General features: G+C 44.3%; 2 protein-coding genes across 5 annotated transcripts in view; one reads left to right on the top strand and one right to left on the bottom strand.

Annotated features, from left to right (window-relative positions):
• SNRNP40 (small nuclear ribonucleoprotein U5 subunit 40) overlaps positions 1–10752 on the bottom strand; it is a 37220-nt gene extending 26468 nt beyond the window's left edge. Inside the window, exons 1-4 of the mRNA XM_019014111.4 lie at positions 10547–10752; positions 7144–7273; positions 5839–5932; positions 3174–3339 (exon numbers count right to left, since the gene is read on the bottom strand). Of these exons, the coding sequence (XP_018869656.1) occupies positions 3174–3339; positions 5839–5932; positions 7144–7273; positions 10547–10687 (531 nt within the window). The 5' untranslated portion in view covers positions 10688–10752. The remainder of the gene's footprint in view (positions 1–3173; positions 3340–5838; positions 5933–7143; positions 7274–10546) is intronic.
• A 109-nt stretch (positions 10753–10861) lies between these two features.
• ZCCHC17 (zinc finger CCHC-type containing 17) overlaps positions 10862–18738 on the top strand; it is a 68014-nt gene continuing 60137 nt past the window's right edge. Inside the window, exon 1 of one of the 4 annotated variants that reach the window (XM_019014122.4) lies at positions 10862–11011. The gene's annotated coding sequence lies outside the window, so the exon portion shown is untranslated. Of the gene's footprint in view, positions 11150–18738 lie in introns of all 4 variants that reach the window. The other 3 variants (XM_019014140.4, XM_055390269.2, XM_019014129.4) reach the window with 3 other exon arrangements.

Raw genomic sequence — 18738 nt, 5'->3', positions numbered from 1 at the left:
GTCTTGTTGCTCCTAAACCTTTTCAGTGGACAGTCAGGCAATATATGTACATTTAGGTACACACACACACTCATACATTTATGTCTATTTTTTTCTGTATGTTTCTATATTGAATATTGTGAGTTCACACTTATACCTCACACAAGATTCATTTTAGTCTTCTCTTTTGTACTGGTAACTCTGTTCTTGGACAGAGAAATCAGCCTCCCATTAAATTCAGTATATTCACTTATTTGATTACGCTTCCTGCATGCAACCAGTTTCCCATATTCTCTTCCACCCTTCCCCTGGATAATTTTCCTCCTTTCCCTACTTGAATTGTGATTCCCATTCTTGGTTGAAGCCATGTGTGACTCTTCCTTAACCAACTTGGGTCATTCCTCTGTGTGAACACCCTCATCACTCTGCTACGGCTCTTTTCCAGTCTGCACTTCTCCAAGCATGCTGTCATCATCTTGCTCAGTCTCAGACTCCCTACACCAAATCATTTCTACCCTGTGTGGATGCCCTCAGTTCAGGCTTTGACATCCACATTCTCCCCGTACTGATTCATGTACAGGCGACCCTTTCACCCCATTAGGGCACTGTTGGGCTGCTGCCCCTCCCTCATCCTCAAACTCCCCACACTGGTTACCTACCCTGTGTTGTATGGATGCCTTCCTCACTCTCTGACTACTCCCTACAATGTACTGCCCTGCCCAGTGTGGATGCTCTCCTTACCACACTTGTGCTGACACCCTACTCTGGGCCACCTTGGCCCATCTCTAACTAGAGCACCTTCCCTGCTTTGGCCTATATAACTGGCTTTAGGACTGAACTGCTCATGAAAGGGAAATTTATATATATATGAGTACATACACACATACAGGCAGTATTTCACTTAATTTTATTAGAAGAATGCACTTGATAAAAAGTTTGAAAACGATCTGTATAAATAATGCCCAGAATGCTACTTTTAGACTAAAAATGCAAGTGCTGTTGGAAACCTTTGCTTTCTGTTAAGAACTCTGAAATGTAAAAAGCAACATGACTTTTTTTCCTCTTAAACTGAAGTTATTCAATTCCTGTACTTGCAACCTAGTAACAAAAATACAATAACACAAAGCATTCCAACTTCACAAGTAACTGAAAAGTACATTGCAAAAAGCTGTTTAATGATGCCTTAAATATAAATATACTGACATTAAAAATAGGAGCTAGTTAAAAAGTAGTCATCTTTAGGTGATGTGACATACTGCTCATTAAAAAAGGTATTAACTTGAGTAATAAGGTAAAAATAACTATTCCAAATCATGTTTAATTAAGGCAGAAGAGAAACAAAAAACCAAAAGAAGGAAGACAGAAAGGACATATACTCTTTTTCTACTACCTAAATAGTTCCTAGATGTTTATTACAGCAGGCCCTCAATAATAATGTTAACAAAATTCACTGGGGCATTTCCACCTCTTACTATCTTCTGAAATGACAATTAGTAAATCAGCTACTGTTAAGACTCTCCAACTACAGTGACATCTATGTCAGAGCTCTGGTTTAGAAACCAATCTTAAACCACAGACTCTCCTCCCATCCAACCATCAAGGGGCCCCAAGTGATTAGGTATAAGAAAACCACTCAGCAGAAAAACGTCTCAGCCAAGTATGGTGGCTCACGGCTGTAATCCCAGCACTTTGGGAGGCCGAGGGGGGCGGATCACAAGGTCAGGAGTTTGAGACCAGCCTGGCCAATATGATGAACCCCTGCCTCTACTGAAAATACAAAAACTAGCTGGGCGTGGTATGGGTCCCTGTAGTCCCAGCTACTAGGGAGGCTGAGGCAGGGGAACTGCTTGAACCCAGGAGGTGGAGGTTGCAGTGAGCTGAGATTGCACCACTGCACTCCAGCCTGGGCAACATGGTGAAACCCCATCTCTACCAAAAATACAAAAATTAGGCAGGTATGGTGGTGCGCACCTGTAATCCCAGCTACTCAAGAGGCTGAGGCTGGGGAATCACTTGAACCCGGGAGGTGGAGGCTACAGTGAGTCAAGATTGTGCCACTGCACTCCAGCCTGGGCGATAGAGCAAGACCCTGTCTCAAAGAAAAAAAAAAAAAGCAAATTCATTAATTCATTTAAAAAGCAATAAGAAGTATGGGGGTGTAGTTTTCCAGATGTACTCTTTTGAAGTCCCTCACTGTTTAACAATTAAAATATAAACCAGAGTCCAAAATTCGTGTCAAAGAGAGAATCAAATGGTTGGTACTATGATGTACTGTGTCCTTGTGTGCCTCTGAGATAAATTATTATTTCTAGGCCTCAGTTTCCTTATTTATAAAATGAGGATGCTCAGTGAGATCAGTGGCTCCCAGAATGTGAGACTGGCTACACTGAATCACCTGAAGGACACTTTAAAATATCTGATTCCCATTGCAGATCCACTGAACCAGATTCTTCGGGTATTTTTAACAGGTTCTTCAGGTGACGATGATATAAAGATAGGCTGGCAACCATCTGACTAAACGATGTTTAAGTTCCCATCTTGTGCCATACTAAAACTATTCACTGAACTTTTTATATATTGTCTATAATCTCAGAACAGCGTTTTTTTTTTTTTTTTTTTGCTGCCTCCCTGTTGGTGGGGATACTCATAACAGCCTTGAAAGACACGTATATTACTGGCAGTTCATTTTTTTTTTTTGAGACGGAGTCTCACTCTGTCGCCCAGGCTGGAGTGCAGTGGTGCAATCTCTGCAAGCTCCGCCTCCCAGGTTCACACCATTCTCCTGCCTCAGCCTCCCGAGCAACTGGAACTACAGGTGCCCGCCATCACGCCCGGCTTAATTTTTGTATTTTTAGTAGAGACGGGGTTTCACCGTGTTAGCCAGGATGGTCTTGATCTCCTGACCTCGTGATCCACCCGCCTCGGCCTCCCAAAGTGCTAGGATTACAGGTGTGAGCCACAGCGCCCGGCCTATTTCAAGTAACAATTTATTCTATGGTTCTATTATTATTCTGTAGGGTAATTAAAACATGTATTAAATGTTTTATTTTAAATGGGGAAAAATTTCAAGTGTGTTATGGGAAATGACTGCTAAAATTAACTTTTGCACAGGAAGCTAGAGTACTAGTGGCAAGGCAAGATAAGGTTCACATCACATCACCTCAGAAACTGGAACACGGAGAGACGATACCCACCTTAACTGTGCCATCGTCACTGCCAGTGCAGACAAGCTGAGGGCCTCTCCTGGCTGGATAACAGGAATTCACAAAGGAAGTATGTCCCTTTAGCCTTTTAACCCTCTCACCTGTTTCACTATCCCACACAGCCACGGTTTTATCTGTGGATGCTGAGAAAAGCATACTAGAAAGTAAGAGAAAGAATAAAAAAGAAATAAGTGAAGATAAACAGTAACAATCTATCTTTCCTACTTGCCGAAAGGTGCCAAATTTTTCAAGATCACTGACCTGTTGTCCTACGCCAGTTTGCCCATGATGCTGGAATGCATCACCCTACCAAAATCCTATTTGTGCTCTAGGCCCAGATGGCCCAGATAAAAGATATACCCCTGTGAAGTTTAAAAAATTCCCCTTCTTTGAGTCCCCATGACATACATTTAATGTAGCACTTTGCTCTATCTTTTCCTCTTTTGTGATAGGTAACATTTTAAACATAATACACCCTCTCACTTGGAAATGTTTAATAACTCCCTGGTGCTGCAGAGATCAGACAGACTGTGGTACCGACCTGACAGCTGAGTGACTCCAATCTTTTTTCTTTACCAAAGTTTTTCTTTTGTCTCTGAGGACAATTTCTTTCTTTCATTTTTTTTTTTGAGATGAGATCTTGCTCTGTCACCCGGGTTGGAATCATGGCTCACTGCAGCCTCGACCTCCTGGGCTCAAGTGATCCTCTCACCTCAGCCTCCTGAGTAGCTGGGACCACAGGTCTGTGCCACCATGCTCAGTTAATTTTTAAAAATCATTTGTAGAGGCAAGGTCTCACTGTGTTGCCCAGGCTGGTCTTGAACTGGGCTCAAGCAATCTTCCTGCCTCAGCCTCCTACAGTGCTAGGGTTACAGGCGTAAGCAACCACGCCCAGCCTCTGAGGATGATTTCTAAGTTATAACTGATCTTGTAATGCTTTCTTTTTTCATTTTTTTGAGATGGAGTCTCACTGTGTTGCCCAGGCTGGTTTTGAACTCTTGGGCTCCAGGAATCCTCCTGCCTCAGCCTCCCAAATAGCTGGGATTATAAGCACATGCCACCGGGCCCAGCTTTCTAATGCTTTATTTAAAATGTATACAATGCTATGTATCAATTGATGGAGCACCCTAAGATTTTAGAGGTCAGAAATGTAAAACAATGTTTACCAGACTACCTAACAATGTAATTACTTTTGTATAGCCAGATTTCTATATTATCTATAATATATTCTAAAATAATATAGTCATTAAAATAACGTTTATGACATCAGATGTTGGCTGAGCAATGTTAAGAGAAAAAAGCAGCAAATAAGATTGTACACACAGTTCTGGCCAGGTGCGGTGGCTCACGCTTGTAATCCCAGCATTTTGGGAGGCCAAGGCGGGCGGATCACAAGGTCAGGAGATCGAGACCATCCTGGCTAACACGGTGAAACCCCGTCTCTATTAAAAATACAAAAAAATTAGCTGGGCGTGGTGGCGGGCACCTGTAATCCCAGCTACTCAGGAGGCTGAGGCAGGAGAATGGTGTGAACCCGGGAGACGGAGCTTGCAGTGAGCCGAGATCGCACCACTGCACTCCAGCCTGGGCGACAGAGCAAGACTCCGTCTCAAAAAAAAAAAAATAATAAATAAATAAATAAAAAATATTGTACACATAGTTCTAACAAATATGCAAAAACTAAACAGTTCTGAGTAGAAAAAAAGGCATTAGAAAAATGTATAAAATTAACAGTGATTGGCCAGGCGCGGTGGCTCATGCCTGTAATCCCAGCACTTTGGGAGGCTGAGGTGGGCGGATCACCTGAGGTTGGGAGTTCAAGACCAGCCTGACCAACATGGAGAAACCCAGTCTCTACAAAAAATACAAAATTAACCAGGCATGGTGATGCATCCCTGTAATCCCAGCTACTCTGGAGGCTGAGGCAAGAGAATCACGTGAACGTGGGAGGCGGAGGTTGCAGTGAGCCGAGATCGTGCCATTGCACTACAGCCTGGGCAACAAGAGTGAAATTCCGTCTCAAAAAAAAAAAAGAAAAAAATTAACACTGATTATCTTTGGAGTGGTAGAAATATAGACTATTTTTTCATCTTTCTGCTTTTCTTGGTTTCTCAAAAGAAATGATTTTTATAATAGAAATAGCTGATTTCAGGCCAGGCATGGTGGTTAATTATTGTAATCACAGCATTTTTGGGAGGCTGAGGCAGGTGGACTGCTTGAGCTCAGGAGCAATATAGCAAGACCATGTCTCCACAAATGATTTTTAAAAATTAGCTGGGCATGGAGGCATGGGCTTGTGGCCCCAGCTATTCGGGAGGCTGAAGTGGGAGGATCCCTCGAGCAGGAGGTTGAGGCTGCAGTGAGCCATGTTTGTGTCACTGCACCCCAGCCTACATATAAAAATCACATTTATTTTATGTCTTAAAAAAAGAAAAATTTGTCTGGGTTGTTGAAATGACAGATATAACATCTTTATATTTGCATACACAGACTATAAACACCTCACTTGGGGTGACAGTGATAAATCGGATACTAAAGTAACTACCCAAAATTAGTAGTTTTTGATAGCAGGGTCTCCTGAGAAAGGATGAAAGGTGAAAGGACGCCAAGAAGAATTAGTATGAGAAGCTGTCATTCCATTATGCAGAATACTCACCTGCCATCTGTGTTGTAATGCAATTCCATCACTGCTCCGCTGTGTCCCTTCAGTGTGGCATAGTTATCACAGTCACCATAGACATTCCACAGTACTGTTAGGGAGACGGGTTCTGTGAGCATTACTAGGCAAAGGGTACTTATAAATTTATCAGAACAACAGTTCTCAGGCCAGGCATGGTGGCTCACACCTGTAATCCCAGCACTTTGGGAGGCCGAGGCGGGTGGATCACTTGAGGTCAGGAGTTCGAGACCAGCGTGGCTGATACGGCGAAACCCCATCTCTACTAAAAATAAAAAAATCAGCCGGGTGTAGTGGCAGACGCCTACAATCCCAGCTCTTGGGAGACTGAGGCAGGAGAATCACTTGAACCCAGGAGACGGAGGATGCAGTGAGCCGAGATCGCGCCACCGCACTCCAACCTGGGTGACAGAGTGAGACTCCGTCTCTAAAAAACCAACCGACCAACCAAACAAAAAAAACTATGTAGTTTGTCTGATGAAATTAAGCCTATCAATAATTCATATATGTTCTGCAAAGATCCCTAAGCAATCCAGACGTTTGGCCACTAGTAAGCTTAAGAATCATAGAGCCGGAACATCCAAATCAAAATGGGCAGCGAAGATGGGTATCATCCACCCGGCACCGAGGAAAAGAGTTAACAGAAAAGAGCCAAATAACTCATTTCATCTCATAATCTGGCAAGAGAGTAGCAACAGAAGCATCTGATTTTTTTTCCTTCTGGCTTCATTTGCTGGAGTATAAATAAAATGACTTTTTCTACTTACTTCTCAAAAATGGGTATGAGAAATTCTTATTTCTCAAAAATGGAAATCTGGTAGTAGATCCTAATGATGTACAGGTAGATTATTTAAGGGAGTTACCACTTTAGGATTCCTTCCTTCCCATATGCTAGCTAGGATTCTGGGTGTGAATTAAGAGGACCTTATACCTTTGGGAAAATAAAAGTTATTTCTCTCCTCATTACTGCCATTAACCTGTTATGTCTAGATTGCTAAGTGCCTTGGTAAATTAGCTGGAGATTTGCCTCTATGAGGAAGACATTCTCAAACCAGAACAACTCACTTTCCAACTAGTAAAATAATGGCTTCTGTATTTACCCCATGGACTCCAAGTTCTACACCCAAGATCATTCAGCACGTTCATGCCCCAATTTTAGCATATTAGCCATGCAGCCTGTTATGTTGCCAACATAGAGTGATACCTTCTGTGGCACCCAAGATTTTAAAAAAAAATCACTATCTGGCAGGAAAAATTATTCCAGATTCAAAAACTATGCCTCACATATCAGTCGGTCAAATCCTGCAGATGCTAAGGTGGATCCGTTGGGGTGGAACTTGCAGCAGTATACTTCCCCTTCATGTCCAGAGAGCAGCATGATTGGGGCTTGAAGGGAGGAACACCTTGGAGGTCCCTAAACAAAAGAGAAGCACAAGGTAACTACTGCATACAGGCAAAGGAGGCTACAAAATTAGGGGGTGGGGAGTGGAGGGAAAAGACCAAGAAAACAATGATTAAGTGGGTTTCATCTGACTTACAGAATGGCAGCTCTTCTCCCATGAATGCCTCCAACTTGATACTCTCTGAAACTTTCCATTATCTACCTGTTATAATGACTCTCTTGTTCACTCTCTCAGCTCTTGTTGTACGACTAACTTTTTTTTGGAGATAGGGCCTCACTGTGTCACCTAGGCTGGACTGCAGTAGTGTGATCATGGTTCACTGCAGCTTCAAACTCCTTGGCTCAAGTGATCCTCCTGCCTCAGCCTTCTGACTAGCCAGGACTACAGGCATGAACTAGCATGCCGTGCTAATTTTTTTAGTTTTTGTGGAGATGAGGTCTTGCTACGTTGCCTAGGCTGGTCTCAAACTCCTGGCCTCCCTCCTTGGCCTCCCAAAGCACTAAGATTATAGGAATGAGCCACCACATTTGGCCTGGCTCATTTAACAAATGATGGAACTGACTTTCCCAACAACTCTGCTTGGTATGGAGTACTGGGTGAAATAGTTTTGTTTTATTTTTAATTTTTTGTGTGTGTTTTGAGACAGAGTTTTGCTCTGTCACCCAGGCTGGAGTGCAGTGGTGTGATCTCGGCTCACTGCAACCTATGCTTTCTGGGTTCAAGGGATCTGGTGCCTCAGCCTCCCGAGCAGCCAAGATTACAGGCATGCACAACCACGCCCAGCTAATTTTTGTATTTTTAGTAGAGATGGGGTTTCACCATGTTGGCCAGGCTGGTCTCAAACTCCTGGCCTCATGTGATCTGCCTGCCTTGGCCTCCCAGAGTGCTGGGATTATAGGCATGAGCCACTGCACCTGGCCTATTTTTATTTCTTATTTTTTCACAGCAAAGGGATCCTCAGCATGGGTGAAGTAGTTTTGATTATGGTCTTGGACACCAAGATGACACTTGGGCAATTCATCTAAACATGGGCTGATATGCTCACTTGTCAAATGGGAGAAGTATACTACCCATAATCCCCAAATCTCTTCAGTACTTTCCAGCATTTTCATATATATTTATTTATTTATTTATTTATTTATTTTTTGCGAAGGAGTCTTGCTCTGTTGCCCAGGCTGGAGTACAATGGCATGATCTCGTCTCATCGCAAACTCCGCCTCCTGGGTTCAAGCGATTCTCCTGCATCAGCCTACCGAGTGGCTGGGATTACAGGCACCCACCACCAAGCCCGGCCATATTCATTTAGTTTTAAAAAATGTTATGTGCAGGCTGGGCGTGGTGGCTCCCACCTGTAATCCCAGCACTTTGGGAGGCTGAGGTGGGTGGATCACTTGAGGTCAAGAGTTTGAGACCAGCCTGACCAACATAGTGAAACTCCGTCTCTACTAAAAATATACAAAAATTAGCCAGGCATGGTGGCAGGCGCCTGTAATTCCAGCCACTCAGGAGGCTGAGGCAGGAGAATCACTTGAACCCGGGAGGCGGAGGTTGTGGTGCACCGAGATTGCGCCACTCCACTCCAGCCTGGGCGACAAGAGCAAAATTCCATCTTAAAAAAAAAAAAAAAAAGAAGTTACATGCTAGGCACTGGGCAAACAGCAATGAACAAAATAAACAACGGAGCTCGCTGTTCCAGTGGGAAAGGGGGAAGGGAGAAGGGAAGGTGAGAGAAAACAAGCAAACTATATATGTGGTGTCATGTGCTATAGAGCAAAAGAAGGGATGGGCACGGTGGCTCATGCCTGTAATCTCAGCATTTTGGGAGGCCAAGGTGTGCGGACTGCTTGAGCTCAGGAGTGAAATCCTGTCTCTACAAAAAAATACAATTAGTTAGATGTGGTGGTTGTGTGTCTGTGGTCCCAGCTACTCAGGAGGCTGAGGCAGGAGGATCACTTGAGCCCAGGTGGTGGAGGCTGCACTGAGCCAGTGGTCAACACAGAGAGATTGTCTAAAAACAAAAAAACAAAAAAAGAGAGACAGGGAAGCAATGTGGGTTCCACAGTATGTGGTACTACAATTTAAAATAGGGTAGTCAGGAAAATCCTCACCGAAAAAATTACATTTGGGCAAATATTCGCAGGAGCTGAATAGTAAACCATGTAAACATTTGTGAAGAGCAATCCCACAGAGAGGACGGCAAATGCAAAGGTCCTGAGGCAGAGGCTTGGAAGAGAGTGTAACTGAAGCCAGGTGAGCAATAAGAAATTGGTCAGAGAGGTAAAGGGAAAGAGGGCAAATAATTACAAGAATTTTGGTTTTTACTCTGGATGAAGTACAAAGCCACCAGAAAGTTTTCTGCACAGTGTAATGTGATCTGATGTTTAGAAGGATTCCTCTGGTTATTGGCTTGGTAACAGGTACTGATACAAAGGCAGAAAGTGGAAGACCAGTTAGGGTCCCACTACAAAAATGCCAGATGAGATAATAATGGCTTAGGCCATGAGGCAATGACGGAGATGGTAGAAGTAGCAATTCTAGACCTATTTTGAGGACGGTGCCAGCAGGATTTATTGAGGAGATGTGAGGACACTCGTATTTCCTCGTCTGAGCCTAAACAGGACATTAGAAGTATGATCACTATTTCTATCTCACAAAAAATGTAGTTAGGAGCATGGTTTCTCAGTTCGAAATCTGCTTCTATCACGTACTTGGTAAGTCTGTTTTTCCATCTGCAAAATGGGTTAATAACGTTCCTAACAGGCTGCTACCAAGATCAATGGAAATTTCATATACGAAACACTTTAGTACAAGAGTCAATGAATGTTAGCTGCTATTTAGTTGTTAATAATACTAGTGCAGAGAAATAAAGGGAAAAGCAACTTGCCCAAAGTCCCAAAACGAGCCAACACAAATCATTTCCCTTTTTTCTTCCCTCCCTCATTCATTCATTCCACAAACTCTTCGGAATTTTTGTTCCATGCCAGATCCATGTTAGAGTCAGGATGCTTAAACCCGGGTCAGGGTTTTGAGCCCAAGGTCCTCAACTCTAATTCTAATGCTATCTCAGGGCAGTCGAGAGGCTGAAAACGGGCGCCAAACGGGGGAACACGTACGCAGCATTCGCAGGCTATGGGGAGCTTTTACAGTGTTTATGTGTTTTAACTCTGCGTAGAGACTCTCGTTCTGCCCCCGCAATGCGGGAAAGGGTCGGGGATCACCAGATACAGCGCTCTGAGGGGAGGAAGATGAGCTGAGGGCCAAAGGCCGCCTGCTTCTTCACTTACCGCTTGCAGCAAAGTTCCCGGCGTCGCCTGCTGCTGCCCAGCTCCTGGGCCAGACCCCGCTCCCAACAGCAACTCATGCCGCTGCCGCTTGACTGGAACCAGCGGCAACTCTGGGCCCTTACGCTTCTGCTGTTCTATCATGGCGGCAACCGGTCTCTTCAACGCCGCCACTGACCGCGCTGCCGCTCTCAGGCGCCACGCAATTGGTTCCAACTTAGTCCTTCCTCCACAACTTCCAGCTTGGAAGAACCAATCGGCTTTCAATATTCCCATTTGCACCGCCCTCGGATAGTCTCTTGTTATTGGGCATATCTTTCTGACGTCATGAGAGTGCGATACCAGGATTGGTGGACGGAGCTGGAGACCTCCCTAGGCGCGCTGGGTCTTGTGGGTGGAAACGCGCTGGCTGACTGGGGTCGGCGTTTAGTTCAGCGCCGCGACTCGGGGACCTGGAGCTGACGCCTAGTACGTATGAGGAAGAACGGGGTGGGTGGCTGCCTGAGTCTGGAGGCGACGCCTCGGTTGTGCCGTCTGAACCTGCCCTTCTCAGCTGAGGGTGCTGATAGCAAGGGGTGGGAGGCGGGCCCCGAGTCCCCAGCTGTGGTAAGTAGTAGCCTGGGCTCCCTTTCGGGGCAGGAGCGGAGCCTTGGGGTCTCTGGCGGCAAGACCCAGCCCCTGCGGCTCCCTTCTTCAAGAGCGCCCATCGTGGCCAGTCCTGTGCCGGGCATTCCCAGGGAGAAAGGGCTGCGTCCCAGCCTCTTCCGGTGCCCCATTTGGCCGAGGAGGCTGACTTGTTTCTGCCACTGATTTTGCAGTTTTTGATCAGGGCCTACTGTATGCCCCCCTGAGAGAGACAGTGATGAAGGAAATGTCCGACTCCTTCTCCAGAGCACAGTCTTGTTGAGAAATTTGAGACTCATGCCCATGAACGTGGTCATTGCCTCAGTCGTCCTGCTGATATTTATTTAGCAGCGCGTTGGGGGTATGTTGTGAACCGGGCACGGTCCCTACTCTCAGGGCGTTTAACTCTGGTGGGGAAAACGTTAAACAATGACCTCACTAATACATGGAAATGCCTCCTACTGCTGCCTGATGCTATGAGTGCCTGAAATAAGCAGGAAGGTTTTTCAGAGGAAAAGATGCCTGCGCTGGTAGCTGCAGGAAGTATTGTAATTAATTAGGTGAAGAGGTGAAGGGAGAACCTTCCATAGAGAACTACTTGTTCAGAGCCCTGAGGCACTTGGGAGGAAAATGACTAAAAGCACAAAGAGCCAGTGTGGCTGGTACAAAGAGAATGAAGGGAGTATGGTACAAGATGAAGCTGTACATGATAGCGGTCAGACCTTGCAGGAATTTGTAGCTTTTATTTTAAAACGGATGAGATACCACTGAGCCGTCTTCCCCCAGTGGGGTGTGGTGGAGGAGGGGGCTTGATCCCTCAGGCTCAGTGGTGTGAACAGACTGGGGTTGGGGAAGCCCTAGTCGATGTATGTGGACCACTAGGGATATGCAGTAATCCTGGTCAGAGATGTCAGTGAGGACTGAGATATGGGTGGAACTGCAGAGAATTGGACAGATTCTAGAGGTATATAGGAGGTAAAATGGGTGGGACTTGGTGATGGGTTGATTTTAGGGAGTGAAGAGAGGAATCAAAGGTAACTCCTAGGTTTCTGGCTTATGTAGTTGAATAGATGGTGGTACCATTCACTCACTATCACGGAATCCCTCAAGCTGGATAGGGAACACTAGAAGGTGATTAGAGACCAGTTTTTTTTGTTTTTTTTTTTGTTTGTTTTTTTGTGTTTTTTTGAGACAGGTTCTTGCTCTGTCGCCCAGGCTGGAGTGTGGTGGTGCAATCTTGGCTCGCTGCAACCTCCACCTCCCAGGTTCAAGCAATTCTCCTGCCTTAGCCTCCCCAGTAGCTGGGATTACAGGCGCCTCCACTGTGCCCGGCCAATTTTTGTATTTTTGGTGGAGATGGGGTTCCACCATATTGGCCAGGCTGGTCTCCAACTCCTGGCCTCAAGTGATCCACCTGCCTCAGCCTCCCAAAATTCTGGGATTACAGGCCTGAGCCACTGCTCCCAGCTGAGACCAGTTTTTATTTATTGATTGATTGATTGTGTGGGGTCATTCATGACATCCAAGAGGCAGTTTGAACTACAGCTTTGTGCTCAGAAGAGAGATTTGTGTTGGGAATATAAAATTGGGCATAATTTGTATATACATGAATTGAGCCATAGGTGTGGGTAAAGTCAGCTAAGTCAGAACCTTGACTAGTTCCAACATTTAATGGTGAAGAACAGGTGAATTAACCTACAGGAGATACAGAAGGAAGGAAGGAGGACTGGAAGAATGTCTCAGAAGCAAAAGAATGATTTGTGATAGAAATTTCTAGAATTTAAATAACATGAAGATTGAAAAACATATTTTGGCTTTTATCATCATGGAGGTCACAGTAACCTTAGCAAGAGTTATTTTGTTGGTGTGATTGGGCCAAAAGCCAGATATGAGGCAAGGATTTGGACAAGAAAATGTAGGTAGTGAACCTACACAGTATTTTTCATAGATATGATTGTAAAGAGGAGGAGAGGATGTGCTAACCGATGGGGATAAGGGATTATCCAGGATCCAGTTGTGAGAAATTTGAGACTATTGTAGAAGATTTGAAAGTCACTGTGGAGTGTGGGAGAATGAGGTTACTAGAGAAATGTAGGATGCAAGGAAAAAAAAATTTTTTTTCCAGCATATCCAGCGGTTTAGTGCATGCATGGAGAAAACCTTTCTGGGTATGGCAAGGACATCGCTTGCTCAAGACACATTCTAACCTCTAATATGTCTTCTCTTACTGAAAAATCTGGAAAACTAAAAACCATTTTCTTGACTCCGTTGCACCTAAGGTGAAAATTGAATTTGGAACTGAGTTAAATGTGGAAAGAAGGAGGGTGTGAGTCATCCAGTTTTGCTGCCAGTCATGGCAGTAAATTTCTCCAGTCAATAGCTCCCTGGTTTGGTGGCTTGCTGCAGTGATAGCCATAACTTTCCTGGATTGTGGCAAAGGTGGTATTATTTTGTGGGTTAGGTGTTGTTCCTGGAAGTTCTGCCAAAGTCTTTTATTGCAATACATCCCTTACTGCTTAAGTGGGTTCTGTTGTCTGCAACTGTCCCTGACCAGGTTAGAGGTACTGCCAGAGAGTTAAATATAAAGACAGAGTTAAAGGGAGTTTAGGGTATTGTTGGAATGATGGGCTATGGAATCTAAGCTGGATTGGAAGAAAACTGAAGAAAAAGGGGAGGGCTGATAGATTGGAAGAAAATAGAGGCCAATAAATCAGGGTTCTAATGAGGTCAAAGAACAGTATTCTCTGCTAGAGGATTTCTGTTTATCCTAAAAGTCTTACTCAGTTATCTGTTTAACTTCTCTGCTTCCCCCAGACCCTCTTTCTCTTCCTAGCTACTACTTTTGTTCGTTTGTTTTGAGACAGAGTCTTACTCTGTTGCCCAGGCTGATTGCAGTGGCATGATTATGGCTCACTGTAGCCTCGACCTCCCGGGCTCCAGTGATCCTCCCACCTCAGCCTCTCCAGTAGGTGGGACCACAGGTATGTGCCACCATGACTGGCTAATTGTTGTATTTTTTATAGAGATAAGGTCTTGCCATATTGTCCAGGCTGGTCTCAAACTCCTGGCCTCAAGCGATCTTGCTGCCTTGGTCTCCCAAAGTGCTACGATTATAGGCATAAGCCACCATGCCTGGCCCCCAAGCTTCTGCTTTAGCACTTATCACATTGCAGTGTAATTGGTGTTATTTTGTGGGTTAGGTGTTGTTCCTGGAAGTTCCGCCAAAGTCTGTTATTGCAATACATCCCTTTCTGCTTAAGTGGGTTCTGTTGTCTGCAACTGTCCCGGGCTAGGTTAGACGTACTGCCAGATAGTTAAATATAAAGACAGAGTTAAAGGGAGTTTAGAGTGTTGTTGGAATGATGATATCTGATATCCCTATCAGATTAGGAGGTCTTTGAGAACAGGGACTGTGTTGAAAAGGGTGGTTCAGGCCGGGTGCTGTGGCTCACTCCTATAATCCCAGCACTTTGGGAGGCCGAGGCAGGTGGATCACCTGAGATCAGGAGTTCGAGACCATCGTGACCAACACGGTGAAACCCTGTCTCTACTAAAAATACAAAAATTAACTGGGCATGGTGGTGTGTGCCTGTAATCCCAGCTACTCGGGAGGCTGAGGCAGGAGAATCGCTTGAACCTGGGAGGAGGTTGCAGTGAGCTAAGATCGCGCCATTGCACTCTAGCCTGGGTGACAAGAACGAAACTGTCTCAAAAAAAAAAAAAGAAAAAAAGGGTGGTTTAGTGGCAAGTGTGTGTGGCCCTTGGAATGGCCTAAGATTTGTCTCTTTCTTGCTATGTGGTTTTGGACAAGTTATTTCATTCCTGTAAAATAGGATTACTTGCTTTGTAGAGGAGTTTTAAGGATTGAAAGCAGGTTTATAAAGTACCTTATATACAAACATCAATCAATAGCATACGGAATTGATGAATTAACAATTTAAATGGGGTAAAATTAAATACTTCACTGTTTTAGTAGACAATTTCCATGTGTGTTACACTGTGCTAGGCACTGGAGATTTGGGGAGGAAGGATATGATGATGTGCAAGACAAAGGCATGCTTACAAGAATTCCACATTCTACAAAGGGAGGAAAAAAATGTCCCTAAAAATGATTTGAATCCCATCTCCATCGTTCATATTTTGCAATCTTGAGCGAGTTTACTTAGCTTCTCTTGTGTCCTCATTTTTAAAATGGCAATGATAATTGCCTGTTTTATGGGATAGTCAAGAAGAGAATTATTGAATGTCATGAAGATAAAATTTTAAAAAGAAAAATCAGTTAAGAGAAGTAAAGCTCTTAGATTAATACATGGCAGATATGAAGCACTCAAATATTAGCTATTATAAGACTTTGAAGGGATCTTAGGAATAATTGACTGAAAGTGTAGTGTCGAGTGGTAGAATAAGTGCTGATCCTGGGGTCTTGTACCAATGTTGCTAACTGTGAGCAGCCTTTGTCAAATCACTTGGCTTCATTTTCAGTGGCATAAGAGTAATAGGTTTAATTATTTCCATAATTCCTTTAAGTTTTTACATTTTCTGAGTTTACCTTTTGTGTTTTTCCTGGCATTTTACCATTCCTCTTTCCTGCTTTTGGCTATTTTCTCAACAGGTCCATGACTGGAATTTGAAAGCAAGAAGCATCTATCTTACATGGTCACTCTAGAATTTGGTGGGAGGGAGGAAAGCTGGACCACCAGTTTGACATTTGAAAGTGTCCCGGCCAGGTGCGGTGGTTCACACCTGTAATCCTAACACTTTGGGAGGCTGAGGCGAGCAGATCACTTGAGGTCAGGAGTTTGAGACCAACCTGGCCAACATGGTGAAACCATGTCTCTACTAAAAGTACACAAATTAGCTGGGCATGATGTTGCATGCCTGTAGTCCCAGCTACTTGGGAGGCAGAGGTGAGAGAATCACTTGAACCCAGGAAGCGGAGGTTGCAGTGAGTCGAGATCGCACCACTGCACTCCAGCCTGGGCAACAGAGCGAGACTCCGTCTTAAAAAAAAATAAAAAGTAAAAAAGAAAGTGTTCCATCTGTTGATCTGTCCAACATATTAAATGGGACCTAGCTCCTTCTTCTTCTATATCTTTTAGACCAGAATGTGTTCCCCCCTCTTTCTCTACCTGTGCTTGGCATATAGTGAGGCTCAGTTCACTCATTTAAAAAAAACTGAGTACTTGTAGTATACCACACCCCAGGAACACAAAATCAAATAAGAAATGGTCCTTGGTTTCATGTTTGAATGAATGGATCCAGACCTTGCTCATCCTAGCTCTTCCATGAATGATATCCACATTGATTCCTCTAATGTTGGGACCTAGTTAGTGTTAGAGCTATACTCTACAAAATTTAGATTTAGACCGTTTATTAGCCCATTTTCACACTGCTCTAAAGAACTCCCTGAGACTGGGTAATTATAAAGGAGAAAGGTTTAATTGACTCACAGTTCTGAATTGCTGGGGAGTCCTCAGGAAACTTATAACTCATGGCAGAAGGTGAAGGGGAAGCAAGGCACGTTTTAAGTGGTGTCAGAGGAGAGAGAGAGAGAGCAAGAGAAACTGCCACATTTAAACCATCAGATCTCGTGAAAACTCCCTCACTATCATGAGAACAGACTGTGGGAAACCGCCATGATCCAGTCACCTCCCACTAGGTCCTTCCCCCAACATGTGGGGATTACAATTCAAGATGAAATTTGGGTGAGGACACAAAGCCAAACCATATTCGATTGTGAATTCTTTTTGAGGTATAGTGCTTAAGAATGCAGGCTCTTGGCTGGGTGCCGTGGCTCATGCCTGTAATCTCAGCACTTTGGGAGGCTGAGGTAGGAGGATTGCTTGAGCCAGGAGTTCAAGACCAGACTGGGCAACATAATGAGATCCAGTCTCTACCCCCCCCCCACAAAAAAAAAATTAGCCAAGCTCGTTGGTGTGTTTCTGTCCCAGCTACTTGGGAGGCTGAGGCGGGAGGATAGCTTGAGCCCAGGAGGTCAAGGCTGCAGGGAGCCATGTTTGGACCATTGCACTCCGGCCTGGACAACAGAGTGAGACCCTGCCTCAAAACAAAAAACAAAGCAAACAGTGCAGGCTCTGGAGTCATTATTCTGTCTCTGTTCATATCCTACTAGTTTTAGTTAGCTTACTTTGCTCACAATTCCAGCACAGCTTAAAGATAAACTAAAATTCCTTTAAATTCTTAGGGTTCTAGTCAATTAGTACTCTTAAGTAACAAAAAAATCTAAATCCAAACAAGCTGGAAAATGATAACAACAAAAATCTTGACCAGATCAGTAAGGTGACACATTAAATGAAGTTCCAAAAAGGCTATAAAATGTCTGGCCAATTTAATATTGTTCTTTAAACTTTTCATTGCTTGGGGGATAGGAGGACAGGATGTGTAGGGTTTTTTTCCCAGTTGCATGTGTACTTTAAAATTTTTTTTTTGAAACTATCACAAAATTATGGAAGCATGTACAGATAACATTTTTCTGAATTATTTGAGTTAAATTGCTGACCCAATACCCCAACAGCCCTGAAAACTTTTTTTCCTACAAACAAGGACATTCTCCTCTATAGCCACAGTGTAATTACCAACATTATGAAATTAACATTGCATTACTTCTTTGATCCTCAGGCCCCACCTCTCGATGCTCGAGCTCTGACTACCCATTCTGGGCTGCTCCAGTGTGTGCCTTCATCACCCTACTCTTCCCTATATTGCAGTTCTCTTTGTAGATTTCCTCCTCACCCAGCATAGACTCTGACCTCACTCTGGGCCACCATTTCTTCTCCTGTGTCCTTTACTTCCATCCCATACTTTCCTTTCTCTGTCCCTTGTTTTGGAAAGAGAGTGGCTAGTAATTGGTCCCCTGTTGCTTCCCTATATAACACAGTTGTTTAAAACATGCAAGCAAAATGCTTTGTTCTGCGTTCAGAGCTATTGCAAGGCAACTCCAAATGGTGTACCTCAATCCTTGTCAACTTACTGGCTCTTTTAAGTGTATGAATGTGGTCCTGTCTGACGGACTATATCTATCTTAATGTTATATACTCTTTTTTTTTTTCTTTCTGAGACAGAGTCTCTGTTGCCCAGGGTGGAGTTGCCCAGGGTGGAGTGCAGTGGCATGATCTCGGCTCGCTGCAACCTCCACCTCCCATGTTCAAGTGGTTCTCCTGTCTCAGTCTCCCGAGTAGCTGGGATTACAGGTGCCCACCACAATGCCCAGCTAATTTTTGTATTTTATTAGAGATGGGGTTTCATCGTGTTGCCCAGGCTGTTCTCAAACTCCTGGGCTCTAGTGATCCACCCGCCATGGCCTCCTAAAGTGCTGGTATTAACAGGTGTGAGCCACCGTGCCTGGCTCAATGTTATATACTCTTATTTTTTTTTTAGACGGACTCTCGCTCTGTCGCCCAGGCTGGAGTACAATGGTACGATCTTGGTTCACTGCAAGCTCCACCTCCCAGGTTCACGCCATTCTCCTGCCTCAGCCTGCCGAGTAGCTGGGATTACAGGTGCCCGCTCCCACGCCCAGCTAATTATTTGTATTTTTAGTAGAGATGGAG

Source organism: Gorilla gorilla, chromosome 1 (assembly GCF_029281585.2).
Source record: "Gorilla gorilla gorilla isolate KB3781 chromosome 1, NHGRI_mGorGor1-v2.1_pri, whole genome shotgun sequence".
Taxonomy (NCBI): domain Eukaryota; kingdom Metazoa; phylum Chordata; class Mammalia; order Primates; family Hominidae; genus Gorilla; species Gorilla gorilla.
The sequence above is the reverse complement of the archived record's forward strand: the minus strand, read 5'-3'. Positions and strand labels throughout refer to the sequence as shown.